General features: G+C 39.4%; 4 protein-coding genes across 5 annotated transcripts; 3 read left to right on the top strand and 1 right to left on the bottom strand.

Annotated features, from left to right (window-relative positions):
• The first annotated feature begins 9,272 nt into the window (after positions 1-9,272).
• On the top strand, positions 9,273-11,023 carry LOC128266275 (hepatoma-derived growth factor-related protein 2). Its single transcript, XM_053002679.1, has one exon. The coding sequence runs from the start codon at positions 9,363-9,365 to the stop codon at positions 10,407-10,409; it is 1,047 nt and encodes a 348-aa protein (XP_052858639.1). The 5' UTR covers positions 9,273-9,362; the 3' UTR covers positions 10,410-11,023.
• A 1,190-nt stretch (positions 11,024-12,213) lies between these two features.
• LOC128266278 (uncharacterized) lies at positions 12,214-12,363 on the bottom strand. The gene is given in 1 exon segment (XM_053002684.1): positions 12,214-12,363. A coding segment is annotated over 1 exon segment (150 nt).
• A 3,417-nt stretch (positions 12,364-15,780) lies between these two features.
• LOC128266273 (protein arginine N-methyltransferase 1) lies at positions 15,781-17,006 on the top strand. The gene is made up of 2 exons (XM_053002678.1): positions 15,781-16,276; positions 16,333-17,006. The coding sequence occupies exons 1-2, from the start codon at positions 15,861-15,863 to the stop codon at positions 16,997-16,999; spliced, it is 1,083 nt and encodes a 360-aa protein (XP_052858638.1). The 5' UTR covers positions 15,781-15,860; the 3' UTR covers positions 17,000-17,006.
• A 1,282-nt stretch (positions 17,007-18,288) lies between these two features.
• LOC128266276 (uncharacterized) lies at positions 18,289-19,580 on the top strand. 2 transcript variants are annotated; one of them, XM_053002681.1, is made up of 3 exons: positions 18,289-18,446; positions 18,517-18,759; positions 18,893-19,580. In XM_053002681.1, the coding sequence occupies exons 1-3, from the start codon at positions 18,355-18,357 to the stop codon at positions 19,578-19,580; spliced, it is 1,023 nt and encodes a 340-aa protein (XP_052858641.1). In that variant the 5' UTR covers positions 18,289-18,354. The 2 variants fall into 2 exon arrangements, with proteins under 2 accessions (XP_052858641.1, XP_052858640.1); XM_053002680.1 differs by having other exon boundaries at positions 18,289-18,471; positions 18,530-18,759.
• The last annotated feature ends 3,080 nt before the right edge of the window (positions 19,581-22,660 follow it).

Here is a 22,660-nt window from a genome sequence, read left to right as displayed (position 1 = left end):
ATTTTGCTCCGAAGCTCTTTACTAAATAGGTGCATAAATTGATGTAAAAACAAATCGATTAAACCACTTAAAGCCTTTCCAATTTAAATTAGCTTGTTAATTTCCTTTTATTTTTTAAGGCACGACTTATTCACCAAACATTTAATGAGCTTAATTCAGATCCTCCTCCTAATTACGGTCGAAGGATTTCCAGTTCTAGCTTTTGGAGCAGCTTTCACATCTTTATTGGAACAATTTTAATTGGCAATTAAAAATTACGCACTCACCGCCCCTTTGGCGACCTCTGAGCAGCCATGAATCATGGCCAGAAAGGAGGGGCTCATTGCATTTTGAGGGCTTTGTTCCAGCTGCGACCGCTGCATAATTTGCACCCGATCTTATCAACGAGCACTGCTAATGATTCGCATTAATGATGCTGCCTACATGGCCCACTCCTGCTCCCAATCTCCTCCAAGTCCTGTATTGTGGCTTACGCACTTTGGCATCTTTTAAAATGGGACCATCAATCAGTTTGTGGAAGTCGCCGTTGCATCCCATTCTCCTTTTGCCTGCGCTGCTGCATTTGCATATAAATTGCTGCTAATGTCGCGCTATCAAAGTGACTGCATCAATGTGGCATTCCTGCCATGCCTGGGCCATTCCCTGTTCCTTAACTCTGGCTTCCTGCACTTGCACAAAATCTTTAAGAATGATTCGTTTTTTAAACGACAAAAACGTTTTTGAATTTTATTGGAATAAAGGTAGAGCCAAAATTTTATTATGACATTTTATTTAATCTTAAATATAGGAAGTATTTTAATATTTTAAATACACAAAAGTTGAAATTCTGAGTTTAATTATATTTGTAACCATACCAATTTTTTTTAATTTTAAATATAAAAGTACTCTTTAATTTTAAATGAAATACAATATCATTATTTGTTTTCCATTTTGTTGAGAAAATAGCGACCTTCTTTTTAATAACATTTATATACTTATATTACTTTTTTTCTGTAAGTTATTATCACTATCAATTTTCTTTATTTATTATCGTACATGTCGTTAATTTTAAAGATTCTTTAAGTTTTTAAACCCAATTTTTTGCGGAGTGTGCGAATCGTCCCTTCCGCCTGTTGGCCCTCGGGCAGGAGCTCCTCTTCATTCCGTCGAACCGCTTGGCTTATGCTAATTTTTTCCCAGGCCTCGCAGGCCATTGATGTTTGGATAACGTTGACTTGATGACTTTGCATAATTTACGCTGCAGCCGCAGCCACATTTCGGCTGCTTTGGGTTAATTTTTCACTCAACCACGTTTACCATTTTAATGTGTTAATATTCATGGAGAAACAGCACCAGTCGGCCAACAATAACAATCTGGCGGCCGCCTGTGACTGGTGACGTTTCAATTTGGTCGTTGCGTGATCTTTGGCCAAACGATTTCTCAAACAGCCCCCGAACTTGTGGGCATTTTTCAACAGCTCCAGCGAAAGCATTTGTCATACCCCTCATCGTACAGTCCGGAACATCCGTAACATACTGCCCAGTTGAACACAGTTCGGTCTGAAAATAAATATTACTATACTATATAAAAACAAAAAATATAAATTTTTTTATTTACCCATTGTGTGCTTACTCAGATTGAATAAAGAAAAATGATTAGAATTGGATTTTTTTAATAAACATTTTTTTTATTTGAAATAAGAATTGTATTGAAACCAAACGCTTGTACTGATATTCCTATCTTAATACAGTTATCAATATTAAAGTATAATTTAAATATTTGTATAAAAATGCATTAATATTTTAAAAGGTAAAAATTAAGACTTCACTATGTTTAATCAACAAGTATGCAAATTAAATCGGCGCAAAATCAAAATATTTCCATTATTTTGATGGCAGGTTTGTGCCTGGAGTCTTTTGATGGACATTATTTAAATTGTTTAAATCGCCGGTTGCTTTGTTATTGCCCTTTTCACATTTAACAGCCTTTTAATTAATCGCCCGAGTTGAACAAATTCTTAATGAGTGTTTAATTAATCGCCAAATCGAAATGTTCGACGCTCTCCAAAACACGAGAATATTTACATTTCATTGTGACTTGATTTCTGTGATGGCTCCAACTCAGTCCCTCTCCCTCCCACCAGATGCTCCGTCTCCATCGCACCAATCGAGGCTCCACCCCTGAGGTGTTAAAAACGAGTTTGGACGCTTCCAAAAATTAGTTGGCTCTTTTGTCCGTTGTTGGCTTGATTATTTTGGATGTTTTATTAATGCGAGATGCCACAACAAGCCCGACAAATGTCGAATGGCTGGTCCTAAGTTATGCGTGTGCGCTTCATTAGTTAGTCTAGTGGCTTATTCGATTTAATACGGGGGTGGTGTGGGTAAAAACAAAACTCTTTAATATTTATTAAGCCATCGTTGTGGCGAGTCAAGTGCAACGGGGCGTATACGCGTTGTGGGCTTTCAATTGGCTCAATTGCCAGCGCCCACTCATCCGCAAATTCTGGCCATCCACTGTCTTCTAGCCGCTTCTTTTGGCCATCTTCCATTTGCCAGGCAGCAGCCTGCAGCAAAAACTGGATTGGATCCCAATGATTTTCCACTCTTCCACTCCCCGAGATTTTCCGAGCTGTCGATGCAGTTTAATTTATGCGCTTCAAGGTGTTTGCCTTTTTACGCTCATTGGCAGCGCTTACTTCCTCGTTTTCCACACGATTCGGGTCTTGAGTAATTGGCTTGTGGGGGAAAATTTCATTCATATTTGCATTTGCCAGTTAATTGTTTACATTTCACGAAGCATGCGAAGGGAGTGGCACTTAGATGACCAATTATACACCATATCCCGCGGCCAAATTTAGATCTATGCGAGAGTTTTTGAACTGGCATTAATCAGCGGAAAGCCATTAAACAAAATAATTGTGAAAGCGGTTGGAAAAGCAAAAATTGCAAGATTAAATTAATCAGCAGAAAATAATCTGGTTAAAATAAATAAATATAAATTTAAATTAAATAACAAATATAACTTACTGTCAAACTTGGAAAACGTAGAGTAAATATATAAGCACAAATTTAAATGAACTCACAAACTTAAATTACCATTAACACTGGAAAAAGTAGTTTAGAGTGATAACATTTTAAACTGCACTACAATCACTGCGAAATTGATCAGTTTGTCAATTATAATTATTGCTATAAACATTATTAATAATTGTTTTAATAATATACATTTAAATATATAAATAATAAAAATTAAGAAAGGTTAGAAATCTAAAATGTAAAAATAAATTTAGTAAGGCCTCAACAAATTGTTGGTTATTTCAAAGTCTTTGCACAACTTTAATGCTATAAAACAATTATAGGTTTTGAAATAACCTTTTTGTTTCGTTTTTTTTTTTTGTAAATTATTGTAATATTATTAAATGGTTGCTATAAGAATTAAAATATTTTTCTTTGTATTGCTTCCGCAACAATTCTGAATCGGCAAGACTTTACAGGACCTTTAACCTTAAGGCCCTCAAATATGTATCCCCACTTTTGGTTGCAATAATCCCCCACAGAAGCCGATCCGCTGATCCAATGGCCAGCTCAACAGAAACTGCCACCGCATGTGTCCCATTGTGATCGTGTTCGTTTTGGGCCCAACTTTTGACCAGCCATCCACATCCATACAAGAGCGGAAGCGTGAAATGCACAAAAAAACATGGGCCAATAATAACAGATACAGATACAATAAGAAATACAAATCTGTTTTGCCATTGCCAGATCCAGTTGGCTATAAATTTTATGCATTTTGCGCATAGTTTGCCATTTTGCCACTTTAACATTATTGTTATGATGATAAGCGAGCCACAGTCGGAGTCATGGGGCAGGAACAGAAAAAGAAGCAGAAACAGAAACAGAAACAAAAACGGAGCCTGGCGCAGGGAGAGATCGTTTCAGTCCCAGGTCTTATGCCCAAGACTCTTCTCCATACCCAGTCCCACCTCTTTCCATGTCCATGTGTCCAACTGTCTGCCCATAACGCATCCTGCCTTCTCCACTGTGAATATATATTATCTATATTTACCAAAATATTTAAATATCGCAGAAGCATTATTCAAATAATTATTATTATCAAAATCTTTAAGAATTCAAAGGTATTTTCACGCTTAATCATATAACAGTTTCATAAAAAAATGTGCTAAGACTGAACTTAACTTTTTTCCATATTTTTTAACTTGTTAAACAATTTTTGTTAAAGATATATAATAAATACGTATTGGGTCTTATGCTGAATGTGTATTTTGAGATATTTTAATTTGTAATATGAAAGTTTGATAAATCCGGAAAGGTTCAAATTACTTTTTATTTACTTCACTCTTCCAGACACTTCAAGTAAAATTGTTATATTATTTTGAGAAATTGTTATATTATTTATGCTAGGGGCAACTTCCATTTTTTTTGAGTGCGTTCTGCTCTGGTGCTGTTTGCTGATCTCCAATGCGATCTCCGTCTTGTTTGGCTTTCCTTCGTATTTAAAACCATTTCATTTTCTGGGGGCCAAAGTGTGAATATAATTTAATGTGTACGAGTCGCAGTCCTGCAGTTTGGCTGCCCATCTGGGTGCGCGATTTTCAATATCGCAGCTTGTCCCTGCCGCAGAGCGATTATTTATTGTGCTTGATTGGTTTTCAAGTGATCATAAAGTAAGTGATCGTTGGCGCTGTCCGCTGGCATTGAGTGGCCCCTTCTCTGGCGTTAATATGTAGATTTGGAGGCGTAGATTTATGTCCCGCGGGGCGGAATGGGAGTGGGAGTGGGATTAAACCGGCGAGTGGGCGGGCCAAGTAATGAATTGGGGCGGAGACGGCTTCATCTGCGATGAGTCGAGGAATTTTCTTGGGTCATCCGCATCCTGCTCGAACTCCCACAAATGGCCTCCAACATTTTAACATTTAATAGACATTGATGATTGCCCCACTGGACAACTCTGAGAACACGTTTCCCAGGTAGCAAGTCCGTCTGAGTGTGCCCGGCATACCAAAACTACCACGGAATTATTAATTTTCATATCGGAGCGGAGCTATTCGCATGTGTCAGCTGTGCTCGCCATCAAGTTGGACACGGACATGAAGAAGACGTACGAAATAAATTCTGTGGCACTTGCAGACAGCCAGCAGACAAGGCCATGGGTGTGCACAGCACAGGGAAATGTATTAGTAAGACCAAATTAAAATACCCTATTTTAAAATAATTAAATAACTAACAGAGTACAGAAAAAAACAATCACAACAAGATAAAGAATAATGGTGAGGTCTATAAACTCCACAAAATAACAATAATCAATTTAATGCAAACTATTTTTTATCCGTAACAAGAATTCATATTGGAAAACAATTTTAAATTTTATTATATTGAGTTACGTCTGCAGTACAAATTTTTATATTAAACACTCAAAAGTTGTGAAACTTTGAACAAGGTAAATTTTTCATGCCAATCCATAGAAGTTTTTAAAAATAATAATATTAATAATTATTCTACCGTACTATATTTTTAATGGAATCAATACTACAAATTATAAATTGTGTCTGTTTTGTTTTTTTCCATTGGATTTTTAATAATCTCAATAAACCCCCTTTCTTTTGAGAAACAGAGATAATTTATTTGATATTCAGCAGGTGCATTATTTGGATGTGTTAACATGTTGGTAATAAGTTAGAGATGCATTGAAGGGGATCCTATTTCTGAAATTTCTCTTTCGAGAAGGTAAATATTGCGTTGCTGGGCGCAATCATTCAAAGTTTCTCTATTGGGCTCAAAGAGTTAAATGTCTGGAATCAACGCCAACTCATTGGTGATGGTTTTTGTATTGTTTTCCGCTCAGCTTGGCTTTCTTTGCGCCGTTGTCGGTTGTGTGTTTTGTTTTCGCTTCTTTAAATGAACGTTATTAAGCAGATGTTTATCGCTGAGTGATTTATTCATTAAAAAAACATTTATTAGCTAGAAACAAGCAGGTGTGTGTGCGTGTATCCATATCCATATCCATCCACTTAACTCACACCCCAAACTGCCGGTGCCACATTCACATTCACATTCACATTTATCCATATGGCCTGGTTCGCCTCGCCGCCTCATTTGTGGCGCATTAAAATGCGAAAGCGTGTTTGTTCCTGGAAAACTGCAAAGCCCCTTTGGTTAATCAAATTGCGGGTGTGGACTCAACTGCCAGCTGCTGAGGCGTGCGGCTTTGTTTTATGAACTTGCATATTTTCACAATTTTCCTCTGTTCTGTGTGTGGTTATGTTTTATGGTGTTTGTGCGTGCGTTTTAATCACTTAATTAGAGAGCCACTTAATTGACTCGGACTCTTGGCGAATTATGCAAACAATCGATGTGCGAGTGTTGCAGGAAATGAGCTTCGGGTGGTCGAGTTCGTGTCTTAAGTCTTTTGTTCAGCGGTGCCTGGCAATCCAATTGGAAGGTGAAGTTTTTCCAATCAGGAAAACAAGTTTCGGTCAATAAAAAAATAAAATAATTTCAGTCAAGGGGTTCATAACTAAATTAAATGTAAGATATGCATACTGAATTTTAATGCCTTTCAATAAAAAGTTACAGAATTAAAGCAATTAATGAGCAGAACAACAATTTTAAATAAATAACCCCTATTTTTATTATTTAATTAATAAGAATAGTGCGCGTTTTGTCTTACCTTATGTTAAAGTTCGTATTTTATATATTATAAATTTAAGTTATTTCAAAATAAAGGAAAAAAAAACATAAAATAAAAAAGAAAACTGTTTTAATGATTTCAATATGTACAATTAAATCGTAAAATTTTAAAGTTACCTGTTATGCATTTTGTTAGCTGCACACTTTTCAAAATATAGGTGTGATTTTATTTCCTAGTTAACTTTTATGTGCTTATCGTTTTAATGGTTTTGATTGCCCTCCCGTGATCCCGTTTAACTCGTTCTTGTGCAGCACAATTAACAGACGAAGCCATTCATTAGCCCCATTGCCTTTCCTCCACAAAAACCAGTTGATGAGCTGAACCTGATGGCATTGCCCGATTTCCCCAGTTTTGATTACATGTCCCCAGTTGCCATTTAGAGTGGGCACACCCATGAATCGGCCGAGTGCGGTGGGAAATCGTGGCCACAATGCAGACATTTCAATTAGCATTTGGCTAAACATAAGGTAAACAATCTGGCCAGTTCGCTGATGCTGGCCATTTCCAGTCAATGAAGAGAAATCAAATGGCACAAACTGAGTTTGCGATAGCGGCATAAATACTTGTTAGCGGAGGTTGTTTAATCACTCCGCACTTCCCATAGCACAACTGCAGCTCTTTCGAACTGAAAAACTTGGCTAGTTGGCTTCTTCGGCATTTCGGTGTCATAAGGAAGCGTCCATATGATTCATAATTTATGCCTGCCTATCGTTGGCCATGGCCATGGCCATTCCCAATCCCAATCCTATTCACTGCTTTCGTTACTTCATTTTTCCAACTTAACGCTCTGGCTTGTGCCTCTAAGCTTGACTTCCTCCTCCTCCTGCTCGCCTGTGTTTGTAATACATTTCGGGAAAAACGCACAGGAAAAAAATAATAAGTAATATTAAGAAAATACGTATTATAAAATTGTAACTCAAACATTATTTTAATAACGTTTTCTTTAATCTGAACATGAAATTGCCTAAGAAAAACCATTTTAATCTTGTAGATCATTTACAATTATTTTCTCTAAACAAAAGTCTTATTTTTTTTTTTAATTTAAGTGATTAAATAAATAATTAGCTTTGAATAAAACACAATTTGTTATCGTTTATGCATTTTAGCAAGATAAAGTTTTAAAATTGTTTCTAAAATTTTTTTTAATGACATTAAACGATAATAGTAATTTTAAAATTGTCGCTTTTGGGATTTATTAAGAATTTCTAAAGCAAGTCCTCAATAAAAAATGTCTTGTGTTCTAAATGTAATACATTATATAAGTCCAGTAAGGGGAAACAATTTTCTCTGTGTATTAAGTGCGTAGCCGTCGACGCTGCGACCGTCGTTTGTCTGAGCCGATGATAGTTGAAAAAATTACTTACAAATTACATGCGTAGCTTATGCCCCCGTGCCGCCTTCAGCCTTTGGGCCTAATGCGCTGGAAAATGCAGGAAAATTCGGTGGGGAGTGGACTGACTGCCGCGTATTAGTGTTGTGGGTCTCGTGTCCGGATCGTAAATTGCATTTTCTAATTGAATTCTAAGCACTGAGCGAAGGCAGGTGACAGTTCGCCAGCACCAGACCTCGAATGCTCCCGATAGAATTATGTGGTTGGCCAGGAAAAACTTAAACACTTAATTCCCAGAACTCGGATCTTGTTAATTTCCCATCGTTGTGGCATTAATGCCGCGATGTGACGGGCTCATTAGCATATAAATATTGTTGTAATTACGCCTGGTAAATAATGCAATTTTGCCATTTTTATAGACCATGCTTGTGCGCTAAATTAAAATAATTATAATTGAGTTAAGCGAAAGGGGGCGCGTCAATTGCGAAGGGCTTAGTGGTATTTCGCATGGCTTAAAATGCAGCACGAAACATGGCCATAAAGTGTAGCTGCGTTTAGCTTAAACAAGTCGACAATTTAAAAAGCCAATTTGCGCATAATACGACGAACGTGAGCGAAAATTTAAAACAGAACTGCACACGCACAAAGGCGGAGAATAAAAAGCCGAGTGCAGGTAGCGTGTTGTGCAAATTTCTACGCAAATGACCATTAATGCAAATGTTGTTTGCTCATTACAGAAACATTGCCCGCCCACCCAAATGACCCAAATTCACTGGCCATTCGAATGGTAGTTTTGTCTGTTTGTATACGAATACTGATCACAAGTTGTTTTGACCTAGTCTTATAAAATATAGAAATATTTTTAGAAGAGTAAATATATATTTTTTTACTGAAATCTGAAAAGAAATTTTACTTTCTCATATTTGAAATTTCAACTAATTGTCAGTATATAAACGTTTTTTATAGAACTTTTACATTTTTGAATATAAAATATATTTAGCTATAAAAAAATTGTATTATTTTGTCTCAAACAAAACGTTTTTAACCTAACAGTTTTTGTAATAAAAATTATACATTTTCTCCCGTGTTTTTTAGAGCTTAGCAATTAAATTTATAGTTTGTAAACTGCAATACGCTGTTATATTTCAAGTAAGCGTTAAAATACGGTGTTGTTCAACACTTTCACTAATTTTGGCGGACAGTGATCTTGTGGTCTGGCAACGCCAAACACATTCCAGAAAAACGATATTCTCTCTCTTCTTCTTCTTGGCCTCCAAACTTTGAAAATAAAGGCTTGTTTAAACTTTTTCCCTCCAAAATAAGTAAAATAGAGAGCAAAAGATGGGTCGCCATCGTCCGAAAGTGCCGCTATTCACGATCGGCGACTTCGTTTTCGCCAAGGTGCGAGGATATCGTGCCTGGCCAGCCCGCATCCTTGATCGCGTCAGTTCCACGTCATACAACGTGTACTTCTACGGCACCTGCAACCACGCCAAAGTGCCGCGCACCCAGATCTGTGACTTCGAGAGGCATGTGCGTCGATTGGGCGTGGTTCGAGCCGGGGGCCACGCCTCCAATCCCTCGTTCCGGGCCGCCATGCACCACGCCCGCCAGGCATTCGCAAATCCGGAGCAGGACTTCGGCTTCTACCAGCAGTTGGCCTTGAACGAAGGCGACTGCGTCAATGCCGAGGATCTAAGGATTGACTACATGGTGGGCGACGAGGATCAGGAGCAGCCCTCAAGGGAACAGCATCCCGAAGAGCAGGTCTCAATGGATCAACTGGAGGAGCAGAACTCTCGCGATCAGTTGGAGGAACTGCATTCGGAGGGGTTCAACTCAAAGACCCAAGTGAAACAGCAAAATTTAGAGAGGCTTGCCTTTAAGCAGGGTTCTGATGGGCTGAACTGTGAGATGACTCGGTTAACTGCTCTAAATTCAAAGAAACTGGACACCAATCATCAACTGGAGGAGCTAGAACCAGAGGTGGAAAACTCTAAGAGGCAGCAGGATCGTCCGATGGTGCAACCCTCGATGCCTGATTTAGAGGAACCGGATGCAAAGGAGATGCACACAAAGGCGCAGCTCGAGAAGCAGGATTCAGAGGCTCAAATCCCAAAGATTGCGTTCGGGAAGCCAGATTCCCAAATGCAAAACTCAATGCCACAGTTGGATAGTCTGAGCTCTGACGGACTGGACTTCAATGTCCAGCTGCAGATGCAGGAAAGGCTGGAAGAAGAAGTGCAGGAGTTAATGAAGATGCTAAGGGATGTGGAAAACCAAGCTCGCAGGGAACAGGTTCGGGATTCAGAGAAGCAGCACTTGGAGGAGCTGCAATATTTTATGGACCAGCCGCTAAATTTGTCCTGTCGACGTCGTCCCTATTGAATTTACTTTAAAAAACCATGGTCTTTGGCTAAAAAAGGGTTCGAATCGAATGAAAAAGTGATTTTTGTTTACCACTTGGTATATTAATATTTTAAAACGAATCTCTATTATGTTTATTCATTAAATGTATTAAGGCAATTATGAACGCTCTAGAAAACTATTAATCGAATTTATTTGGGATGTTATGTTCAAATTCTTTGAAACTGTTATGTAATGAATAGGATAAGGTTAACGAAATCTTTATATAGAAAACTAAAATGTACCTTAATACTTATGTTTGTTATAAATCTATCATAAAGAGTAACTCTTAAATATAAAGTACATTTGAAATGTACTAACAAAGAAATTTAGAAACTGCTTCATTATGTATACATAAAATATTATGTTCAATTTAAAAAGGTTGGATGGACCGATTATAAAAGCACAACAACTATATCATTTCATGACATTATTTTGGCTACTAAAATAAAAAAATTCAATAATCTTTGTAATGTTTGATTCTTACATTTTCAATACCTAAAGAACATCAAAATGTACACGTAGAATCTTAAGAAAAGAACTACAATTTTTGTTTGTCTTTAAATTTATACAATTTTTTGTAATTTATCATTGTGAGGCATTATTAAATCGAAGCAATCGAAATTAAAGCACTCGCTTTTTAGGACTTAGGGCGGGCCATTAAGGAGTCGCGGGCGTGCCTCTGTCCATAATGGCTGATGCGTGATCCTCTACTGCTGACCTCCACACATCATCCAGGCCGGTCGCTAATCGAAGCCCGACTTGGGGCACGTTTCCGCATTAAATGCTGCACCATCAGCAGGGGCAACCCATGGCCATCAACCCAGCCACCCCCGGGATAGGCCTCCCCAGAGGAGTTCACTGGATAGTTTAGCTAAATGCCGTCGTAAAAGACTGCCGGCCGTTAAACCAACTAGCTGGCAAGCAGACGCAACAACCAAAATTCCCACCCTACTTTCGGCCGATTTAATTGGACAATGCTGCCAACTGGAGGAGGAAGAGGAGGAGGTGGAGGAGGAACAGGAGACTTACCGGAGTACAAGCTGCGATGAGGATGCTTCGATTAACAAATTATCGCCGCCGCAGCAAATTAATCGCAGCAGCCGGGCATCTGTAAAACCGACTACGGGAATCTGTATCTGGGTTAACGATGACCGCAAATCAGATTCACTAAGCCGGCAATGAGGTTTACCGACCGCATCAATTTGTTTTAAAGTCAGCAATGCTTTTTGCACTCCTCCAACAGATTGCAGCAGCTGCCAGAGCAAACGCCAGGAGCTGCATCCTAAGCATCCGAGATACACTGGAAAAATATATCTTTTGGGTATGAAGTAGATACTTGTATCAGGAAAATATTTTAAAAGTTTGCTAAGTTTGTTGTTCTGCCATTGCAATTATCGAGTGATACTCCCCTAAAATTGTGGAGTCAATAGAACTTATTCCATTGTGTTCTTTTGAAGATCTCATTATTTTAACACAAACTTGTACAAATGTAACTTGAATGCCTTGAACAAACAAAGTCAAACCGTGAATTCTTGACACAAAGTAAACGTATCTTTGATAGTTTTTTACGTAGCCGACGTAGAAAGTACCTAATAATTTTCCGAGTGTCTTGGAGATGATGCTGCAAGATCCCTCGGTGGCTTCAGCATCCTTGGCCCGCTCGACAGCTGTCTGCCGTGGGGTTTTCTCGTTGTCCTGTGTCGCCCTGCGGTTTGGGGCCAGATTGTTAAGGAGTCGTCGGATCGGTATGCATATGGATGGATAACTACTAGCTCATTCCCGACTATCCCTGTCCTGGGCCGTAAAATGTCAAATTAATGTTACAACATGTCCAACGATTTCTGATGCCATTCGACAATGCTGAGTGGAAATTCCTGCAGGTGACGCAATTTCCCTGTAATTTGTTTGGCCGCACGTACGGTCACCATGACATGGGGCATTGTCAGCTCGTTTGTGCCTGCCCAGCATAAACAAAACAGAAACCCAACCAAACCGAGTCGATCTGATCCAAAACGCGCCAAGGGACCTGCAGCCCTATTGGAGTGGAGTGTGGTTTAGTCGGCTATTGGATGGATGGTCGGTAGTTGCTATGTAGTTGCTAGTTGCTTATTGGTAGGTGTCAATGTGTGGGCATGTCGCACACGTGTGCTCATTCCTGCCCCGGGGCCATAAATTCACTTAGTTTATTTGCTGCCGCTGCCGCTGACGCTGCTTCTGTGTCCACTTGGCCAGACACTCCGACACCCAGTTGGCCAGTCCATGCCCAGTTCGGCGGAAATTTGTGAAGGAAATCAAATTAAAATTTCGCTAATTTATCAGCCGCTCAGAAATCGTGAGTCCACTGTGTGCCAGTGGGCGCTAATTGGCAAACAATTCGCATATCGGTGCTGTCGGCTTAGCTTTTACTATAGGGTTAATCTGGCTTTATTGAAATTGGCAAAAAAAAACTGAATTGGCTTTCAAAGATCGGCTTTATTAATATTAAATTTAAAGCACAAATTTGATTAAATTACTACCATTTGAGAATCATTATTTATAAAGTTTAACAAAGTATTTAAGCTTAAACTTCTTTACCTTTTATTTTAAAATTAAGTGTCTAAATTCTAGTTTCAAACGTTGATGTTGAAATATGTTTAGCGTTCAGGAAAAATAGGAAAAATTAAAAAAAAAAAACTTTAAAAACCAATTGAAATTAGAATTTGGCTGCCTTTTTTATTGTAAAATATACAGAAAAGATTTTTGAAAATTTGTAGAATTAGCTGGCATACTACTTAAAAGTTACACAACATCAGTTTTTTTTTCTCAGTGACATAATCATTTAAAATTAAATAGGTGTTTAAATTTTTTTTAATTTTTTTGGTTTTGAGAAACTGCATATTCTGCTACCCAATTTTTGGGTTTTTGATAAACTTTTAATTTTTAACTTCAATATAAATAAAGGTAAGAACTCTTAGAAAAACCGACAGCACTATCGTTTTTGGCCCAAAAAAAGCAAGCAAAAGGCAAGACACATAAGGGAAATGTAATGGCGGTGAGCCGAAGGAAATGGCGAGGGGTGGTGCAAAATTTTTGCATTTTATCGAAACGACTTCATCAGCCAGCCAGTCTGGGCTGGTCCGCAGTTCGAGGTCCGAAACAAAGGCATTCTAATTAAAATTCCCAAGTGTCAGAAATGTTATTTATTCCCTTGCCAAACCAAGTGCATCAATCAAACTTTAGCACAACCAGCAATTAATTTTTTTCGGCAGCGCGATATAGAAGTGATGGGTGTGAAGAGGGGAGGGGTTCAGTATTGGCAGCTCCGTTAAAATCAAATTGCCTCATCGTTAACACCCGAAAGTCGATGGGATTCTGAAATTGGGACGGGATGGGGGATTGGTTTCGTTGGTTAATCGATGACTGATTGATCAAATGAAAGTTACACTGGAAAACAAAACAGGGTTGGGTCCAACTTCAGTTCTCCATTCTTTTATGGGAGTGCCATCATTGAAACCCTAACCTTTTGTTTGACTAGTGTTCACTCTCTATTAAAACGATTATGATAGGCCAATCAACCCCTGTTTTTCGGAACCTTTTATGAGGACCCTTCTTGGGCATTCAGTAAGCACATGTTATTATTTGTTTTTGATGAAGTGGTTGATTACAATCGGCCCTCCCCAGTCATTCTCAGCCACCCCTTGAGTGTCCTTGACTGTGGTTACAATTTGACTTACTGTTACAGAGAAAATTAATCGCTTAACCCATTGTTAGAAAGCTGAATTTGATTTGATATATTGTTCTGGTATAGAAAACTTTAAATAAATATATATATTTTAAAAAACTTTTAATTTGCGATGTTAAAGACTAAAATTTATTATTATATAAATGAAATTACCTTTTATTAATGTTGAAACATTAATGCTAAAATAACCTTTTTATAATTATTCTTAAAATTATTTGTATTTACAAAAGAATAAAAACAAGGATATTTTTATTTATGTTTGAATTTATTTCTCTTTAAAAATGTTCTCTTTTTTCAATTTCCTTTTTTATGGCCCTTGGCCCTTGTGGGTCAGCAGGTGAAAATCGAATATTAAGGTGGGTTTTCTGCCGCCCACACCGCGTATAAATTGATGTTGTCAAACATTTGGTAATACGCGACAAATGGGCTCCAAGTATGTCAGAAGACATCATCGCATTCAATATGCAAAGCATCGTCGCATTTTAATCACCACAGTGGGTGGCATTCTCATTGGGAACACTAAGCCAGCGTACTAATGGAAACTTACGTCGCTTTTTAATTGATTTGTGCCAAAAGTTTTATAGGTTTTTAAAGCCGTCCGAACAAATGGCAGCGATTGTTGGCCAGGCCCAAACGCAATCGGAGATCGAAAACGAAAACGAATACGACCCCCCGTCTGCGGAGCGGGCCTAATTATGGAACGCCAGAAATGGCAAATTAGCATAAAATTTAGCAACATTAAAAATTATAGTTTACTATGTTCAAGTGTCGCGTGTTTGTGTGTTGTGTGTGCTCCTTTTTATTGTTGCTCTGTGACTAAATTGATTAATGAGCCAATTTAATAGTTGCGTCTGTTTATGGAGATATTTTTATGACACTTCAAAAATTATGACGGGTATTTTTTTCATTTTTAATTTTAACAATTTGTTTTTACCGTTGGCCACAAGTTGCACAATTTGCTTGTTTTCGGGATTTGTTTTTGTTTTTGGTTTGGGTTTTGGTTTGGATTTGGGGCTCACAGTGAAAGTGCTTGGATGGAGGAACATTTGGGGAGGGGAGTCATTAAATTTGGCCATAAAAATAAATTCGGGGCTGGGCGGATTAAGCGAGTTATGGCCTGGTGTTAAGGTGTTGGCGGCACATTTCTTTCACGGACTTTTGAGTGGGGCGATTTTTTTTTGGCGTTTTTAATGGGTCCATTAAATGCAAAATTTGATTTATCTGGTTTCGGCCATTCAGATGCTAATGATGCCGATAGAATGACGTAGTATTGTTCGCAAAGATAAGGGGGTTACTCCCAATTTTTTATAGATTTATTTTGTTGCTCTTAGCATGTGATATTATTTTAGATCATTTGGATATTTCCGCGTTTTTGTTTACTACTGGTATGCATAAAAAATGTATAAAAAACATACACTGATAAAAAAAATATAATAGTATAATTAATATTAGATTATTTAATTCAAAAATTTATATTTAATATTTATTCCTCTTTATATACTCTTTTATAAACTAATATATTATTAAAAAAGGTTTAAGAAACATTTTAAACTTTTGTGTATTTTGCCTTACTTTACCAAGTGTAAAAATCTCATGATAGCCATGTTTTTTCGATCTACTGTTGTTCTGTCAAATTTTCATAGGATCAAAGTATAAAATAATTTACAACCTTTAACTGGTGGAAATCTATTTGAACTGGTGATTTTTCGATGATGATGTCCTGGGATGATTTGATTCTAATGAATCAACGGACGCAGAGCATTGAGGGCCAGGATGGCGATTATTTCGAGTCGTACGCCCGTTTGGATACGCACATGACCAAGCTAAGGGATTCGGTTTGCACGCAGGCCTTTTACGATGCCATCTTTCAGAATAGTGACCTCTTTAGGGACAAGATCGTCCTGGACGTGGGCTGTGGCACTGGTTTACTTTCTCTTTTTGCTGCCCAAGCGGGAGCCCGTAGAGTTATAGCCGTGGAGTGCTCGGATATGGCGGATATAGCCAAGGAAATTGTGCAGGATAATGAAATGGATGAGCAGGTGCATGTGGTCAAGGGATTGGTGGAGCAGGTTGAACTGCCAGATGGAATTCCGCAGGTGGACATCATAGTATCCGAGTGGATGGGGTAAGACATATACCTTTTGGTTATGTTATATTTAATTAATATTGGTATACCTTCAGCAACGCTATCTATATGGAGGCCATGCTGAATTCCGTGCTATTTGCCCGGGACAAATGGCTATCCCGCCGCGGTCTAATCCTGCCCAGCATTGGAAACCTCTGGTTGGTGGGAGCTCAAGATTCGCATAGGCTGGCCAATCTGAACTTTTGGCAGAGTGTCGAGGGCTTCGATATGAGCTGTGTCCGCAAGCCAATTTCCCGGCAGCCCCTGGTGGATTGTGTGGCCCTCCAGCAGTTGCTCACCGACGAGTGCTTCATTCACTCCACGCACCTGGGATTGGCTCGCAATGAGCCCGTGGTCTTCCGCTCCAACTTCCAACTGACTGTGCAGCGAGCTGGGATCATCAATGTGTTGGTCCTGTACTTCGATGTGGGTTTTCCTGTGGGCAAATCGGAAAAACCCGTGGTTCTATCCACCTCGCCGCGGTCACCGTGGACGCACTGGGAGCAGACACTGCTCCACCTAGACGAACCGCTTTTCGTGAAGGCCAACGATCGGGTGCGCGGAGTGCTGGCCATGATGCCCAGTGGGCTGGACGGGCGCTGCATGAACTTTGACCTCAGCATCAGCTTCCGGGGCGATCGGACGCGGGTGGAGAGCTTCAAGAGCTTCAGCTCGGCGGGATCGAAGTGCGATGTGAGGCGCCCCAATCAATCGGGAAAATAAAACTAGAGCCGAATTGATTACTGCCATAAAATGGGTCGTTAATCGAGGGCCTCGCGAGTGCAAGTGCCCCAGGGTTTCTGTGGTGGGCAATCAATCCGCGCCGGGGTTAGAAAGTGGACAGCCAAAATGTTAACGACTTTCTTAACAAATTAATTTCAAAGACCAGGTCGCTTTTGGGGGAAATGTGTCCACCTCGCCGCCTCTCCGCCTCTAATTAATTGATGGCCCGTCGTATAAATTTGTGAAAGCCAACGCCGTGGGCCCACAATGAACGCCTTTTATGCGTTTATAACTCTATTTACTATTCTAGCCATTTGCATTGTCTCGTTTTCGAGGTCTCCAGTCAGCGTCGAGAGGTTGCCCAAAATCTCTTGTCAGCTCGTCGTTTTGTGTTTGTGCACGAATGGTCATTGTTAATGGCAGTTCTTAAAAGGCCATAAAGTTGCTTTATGCGCCCATGAAATTAATATGCACACCATTATTGGACATGATTATAAAATATTGGTTATCTAGCGCGCACAAAAGCGCCACAAATGAGCCAGCGATCTTTGATTTTCGGTCAACACTTGTTCGCATCCCTCAAACCAAATATCAGGTGTGCACCCCGCTGCGGGCATTAACAAAGTCCCAGACAAAACCCAGACAGCAACCAGATGGATCCCATCCGACTCGATCCAATCCGATCCAATCCGATCCTCGATCCAGCCAGCGTAGGCCCAGCAAACGTTTCAATTTGTATCCCCATTCCCACTTTCAGTCCGCGTTCATGTTCTTCGGGTATCAAATTGCTGGCATTTGTCAACAGAGCGGGACACTGCGCACCAAGTCACCTATAAATTAGAGACTCGTTAGACAGCTTAACCCGGTCGCCCGGATTTTATGGCAGTGTCCTGTGCCTGCTCCCGCTGATAAGGAGGTCCGATCCCACAATTGTCTCGTAACTAATTGCTGTCACCCGCCCGGCGATAACGCCTGGGAAACTGAGAGAAATGCCCGGCGATAATCTACTCGGAATTTATGATGTCTGATAGGAGCCAGAAACTTGAAACCCAAATTATTTTTACTACAATTTGTCTATGGTCTGTCTAATGGAAAATGCTATACATAACGAATAAAATCGGTTAAATCTTAAGTTTGCATAACATCAAGAAACAAAAAAAAAAAATAATAATTTATAATAATTTCAACTATATCAGCACAAAATTTTTATAAGTAAATTAAACAAATTCTAAACAATGGCTTTAAGTGTGGATAGATTATTTTTAGAAAAGTTGTTTATATAGTTATCATTCAAAGTGTGACATTAAAAAATACTTCACAAAACCGAAATTGTTATATTATTTTCATTACCATAAATGGATCTAGATAAGGCTATACTTAAAGACATGGCGGATGGAATGCTAAATGACATCGTATCATCCAGAGCATACGAATGGATATTTAGGCGGTATGAAAAGCTCTTCAAGGATAAGGTAAAACATTATTAAATACTCTCAAAAAATCTGTAACCTTCATAGCTATTCTGTGCAGATAGTTTTGGACGTGGGTTGTCGCAGTGGACTGCTTAGTTTGATGAGCGTGGAGGCGGGTGCAGTCAAGGTCATCGCTGTGGGCAACGCGGAAAGTGCTGACTGCGTTAAGAAAGCCATCTTCAATACCGAAAAGGAGGATATTTTTGAGTTCGTCGAGGGTGACATTGATGAAATCCTGCTGCCATGTGGGCTCAAGAAAGTGGATGTTATAGTGTCTGAGTGGATGGGGTGAGTAAATCAAATTAAAGGTTAAATTTTAGCACATTTTTTTTACAAATTCTCACTGAGTTCGAAAAGCATATGTGATTGGAAATATACATATACATACATTCTCTAGTAAGAATTATTTATTCTCTCGCAGTCACTCGATTTTTGTGGACTCCCTTTTCAAGGAGGTAATCTACGCCAGAGAAAAATGGCTTGTTAAGGGCGGTCAAATTATTCCCAATGTGGCTCAGCTTTTTGTCTGCGGAATTGCGGAGCATCGGCGTGAGACAATCGAAGTGAATATCCTTCCGCAAACGGATTATCCCGGTCGGAGCTATATGGTCAAGGAGCCCGTTTGCCTGATCGAGGACTATGTGGCCAGGGAGCAGCTTGTGACCGATAAGTTTCTGCTTAAAACCATCGATCTCCGCACTGCCAATATATGTGATGAGAATTTTAGGATGCCCTTCAAGATGAGGGGTCTGAAGGACTGCCCACTGGAAGCTGTGGCTCTCTATGCGGACATTGGATTCTCCCGACCCATGGGCAAAGTCAGGCGTTTGTTCTCCACAGGTCCCAGGAAACCTCGCACCTATCTGAAGCAGACCATTATCTTTGTGGACGATCCCGTTGAGGTGGCCAAATGTGAACTGGTCGAGGGTGTCCTTGGGATGTACTACAGTCCCGCCGAGCATCGCGAAGTGGAGTATTCCCTCTCGTTCGCCGGGTTTGATGTAGAACATTCAACTTCGGAATCGGAAGAACTTGAAGATGTTTCGGAATCAGATTTTGAGCCAAAGGAGGACGTGGATTTAAGCGAAATAAAGGAGGGCTCACGTTGATGTATTCATGGCAATCCTTGGGACCCTCTGCAGCTGCAAGGGGAGCAGGCTGGGGATCGTTGGCCGATCAAAATTTATGGCCGTGCTGCATCAATTAGGGCGGCTGCTACCCAAAGACAATGGACAAGGGATCTTGGCCGAGGATCGGGATCTCAGACTGCCTCCGATTCTGACTGACTTATTTTGTTTTGCTTTATGTTTTTTTTTTTTTTGGTTTTTTTGCCTCCTTGCCTCGGCTGACCTGATCGGTGTTTAGCTTTGACGTTGCTACAACGATTTAAAATGATGTCGCGCATAATTCACCGATCGACCACAATCGTCTTGCCAGACTGTGCGTCGTGATTTGGCTCTGGGGTTTGTTTGCCGGCCTCGTTTACAGTGAGAGCTCTTTTGTTTTGTTCTGATCTCATAACCGATCGCTGATCGCTGATCGCAGATCGCACTTGGTTAGCCCAGCGAAAGGAATCCGTCCGCGAATCTCTGTTCTCCCTTGCCACTAAAATGCTTAAGTGACATTTCGTCTGTTGAAAGAGCACTGCAGGAAAAAACGACCTCTGAAACGGGGAATTCGATTTTTATTTAGAATAAATAATTATAATTCACTTTCATAAATATTACATTCAGATATACACGTCTTAAGTCTAGAGAGCCATTTTTGGGTAAACTCAATGGTTTCCTTTTTTAAACCTAAAACAAACATTTATATTTAGATCTCTTTAATCAGGATATCCTGTTTTTTTTTTAGCTTAAAATTTTCTTTTTTAAAAATAAATAGTATATAAGTAGCTTAAAACTAAATTAAAGGTTTCCTTAACCTCAAGAGATACAATTTATATAATAATCAATAATCCTTCCGGAAAATCTTTATTTTTTTTAATTTATTGTTAGTATTCTTAACTATACGATTATACTTTATAAGTAGTTAATTGATAGACGTACAATAACCAATTAAATATTAATTTATTTCGATACGATTTGTTACGGTTTTTTCAATCTTATCGAGGTATGTGGAGAGTGTTTTAGGAATTTTTATCAGGATCAAGAATAGACCTACTTCGTTGCTTTCAATATTTTTTTGGTAATGTATTTTCAAGTTTTTTTGTCCAGTGTATGGTCAAGCCCGAGGCTTGAGCTTGAGGGTCCGTGATGGATTAGCATCGTTTTGCCGTGAGGATAATGTGTCGTCTGCAATGATTTTGGTTGACAGTCGCGTTTTTTTCGGTTCACCGTCTTTTCTGCCTTCGACCGTTTCTCGGAAATAATTATGCTACTTTTGTGCAAGAATAACAGCATTTTTGTACAAATTGCATAAAAATTTAAATTGCCCCGAGCGTTGAGCGGATTTTCGGTTTTTTGCTGTTTGCAGTTTGCAGCTCGAAATTGCTTAATAATGAAATGCCAATGGATTAAGCGCAATTTGTGCGGCATGTCCACTGATTGTCCCAGGGATTTTTATCTTTATCGCGTTTTTGCTGCTCGATCTGGCCAAAACAATTGGCCAGTCTCAGCCTCTGCGCCTGAGATCACTGGCCATCCTCCCCAGATCAAGACCCAGGCCCAGACCCATCATTATCATCATCATCATCATCATCATCATCATCATCATCATCGGCCTCAACACGTTCGATTTGCTGGGTCTTATTTTACACCTAACGAGGCCGGAGACCAGAAAGCAAACAAAAAATAAAAATAAAAATAAAACCCTATAACTGCTCCTCTTTCTAGGGGCCTTGCAGCGTTTTCATTAAATTCGCTTAATAGCGCAATATAATTTAAACAAGTAGTAACATAAAATAAAACTCACAGCCACGCACTGAAAGGCATAAAGATGAAGCAAATTACTCCGGACCGGAGAAGAGAGCAGAACAGTGCAGAATTCGAGCTCCTTGGGCGAGGGGCCCTCAGTGGTCAGTGGTCTCAGTGGTCTCAGTTGGCCAGTTATGGCGCATGGGCGAGACCCCTCCGTCGACCAGCAATGGCAATAAGTTCGCTTAACGAGGGTTTAATTTATGATTTGTTATGTTTCCGGTTCATGTTCTTGTTGCCTGCAAAATTATTGGCCATAAAGCCAAGGTGTGGATTATAGTGGCTGGCAGTGGTAGCCCGTCCAAGTCAATGGCAATATCGGTCGGGCCAGGGCGATTTGGAAAAACGCTGAGGAGACGGTCGTTGAGATAAGCGGGAGCAGGCAATTTGATGAGGTCACCAGGGGGAGGCGAGGTTTAATGGGGTGGCCATTATCCCATGACTTTTGAAATTTTGATTATTGTATTTTAACGTCCCTGAAGTTAGACATCAGTTAGTTTAACTAGATTTTTTAAGTGTAGTTATGTAGGTAATAAATTTAAGTTCTGATATTAAAGAAAATTATTTGTAAAATAATTATTTGATAATTTATTATAAATTTGTATACATTTGTATTAACTAGTAAAATGGTGTATTTAATTATAGAATATATATTTTTGATATAAATTATATAATGGTAAAACATTCTTTTTTAATATGGTTTAATGCCAGGTATATTTAAAAATTTCAATCCAATTAAGATATAACTTTATATATAAAATAACACAATAACTAAAATAAGTTATACGAGGTCACTGGTTTACTCTTATTTTATTTAAAGACATTTAAAAACCTTTGTTTGAGAGCCTCTAATCCAATTGTTAACCAATCGACTTGGTCAATTTGGCCTTAACCACTAATAGACCCTAATCCCTTCACGCTTACCGTGGATTTGCTGCCAAGGAGCCAAGGAGCCAAGGATAAGACCATCGAACGTTGAACGCATTGCGTTGAAAATCGATTTGTAGTTTTATTTCGTTCCATTTTTTGCCCATGGCCTTTGGGTTGCGCCTGCGCAAACAACTCGTAGCGCGGATAACAACGGATAAGAAAATAAGCAGAGACACCATGCGAAGGAGCAGTAGGATCGGGAGGATGAGAATCACTTGCAAGTCGGGAAGGGAGTCCTCCGACGTGGGGAAGTTGGTCCAAGCAACGCCAACGAGTATCTGGTGGAACATAAATTACGCGACTAACAAGCAGCGTCCCGTGCAGCTAAAAAAGATACAAAAAGC

Source organism: Drosophila gunungcola, chromosome 3R (genome assembly GCF_025200985.1).
Source record: "Drosophila gunungcola strain Sukarami chromosome 3R, Dgunungcola_SK_2, whole genome shotgun sequence".
Taxonomy (NCBI): Eukaryota; Metazoa; Arthropoda; class Insecta; order Diptera; family Drosophilidae; genus Drosophila; species Drosophila gunungcola.
Note: the sequence above shows the minus strand (reverse complement) of the source record. Positions and strands in the feature narration are given on the sequence as shown.

What these genes read in the sequence shown, in the direction of transcription:
- LOC128266273 (XM_053002678.1), top strand. Translation starts at nt 15,861, where the DNA reads ATGATGATGTCCTGGGATGATTTGATTCTAATGAATCAACGGACGCAG. An exon ending in ATAGTATCCGAGTGGATGGG is followed by an intron (nt 16,277 to 16,332) that starts GTAAGACATATA and finishes GTATACCTTCAG; the next exon opens with CAACGCTATCTATATGGAGG.
- LOC128266275 (XM_053002679.1), top strand. Translation starts at nt 9,363, where the DNA reads ATGGGTCGCCATCGTCCGAAAGTGCCGCTATTCACGATCGGCGACTTC.
- LOC128266276 (XM_053002680.1), top strand. Translation starts at nt 18,355, where the DNA reads ATGGATCTAGATAAGGCTATACTTAAAGACATGGCGGATGGAATGCTA. An exon ending in AAAAGCTCTTCAAGGATAAG is followed by an intron (nt 18,472 to 18,529) that starts GTAAAACATTAT and finishes TATTCTGTGCAG; the next exon opens with ATAGTTTTGGACGTGGGTTG. An exon ending in ATAGTGTCTGAGTGGATGGG is followed by an intron (nt 18,760 to 18,892) that starts GTGAGTAAATCA and finishes ATTCTCTCGCAG; the next exon opens with TCACTCGATTTTTGTGGACT.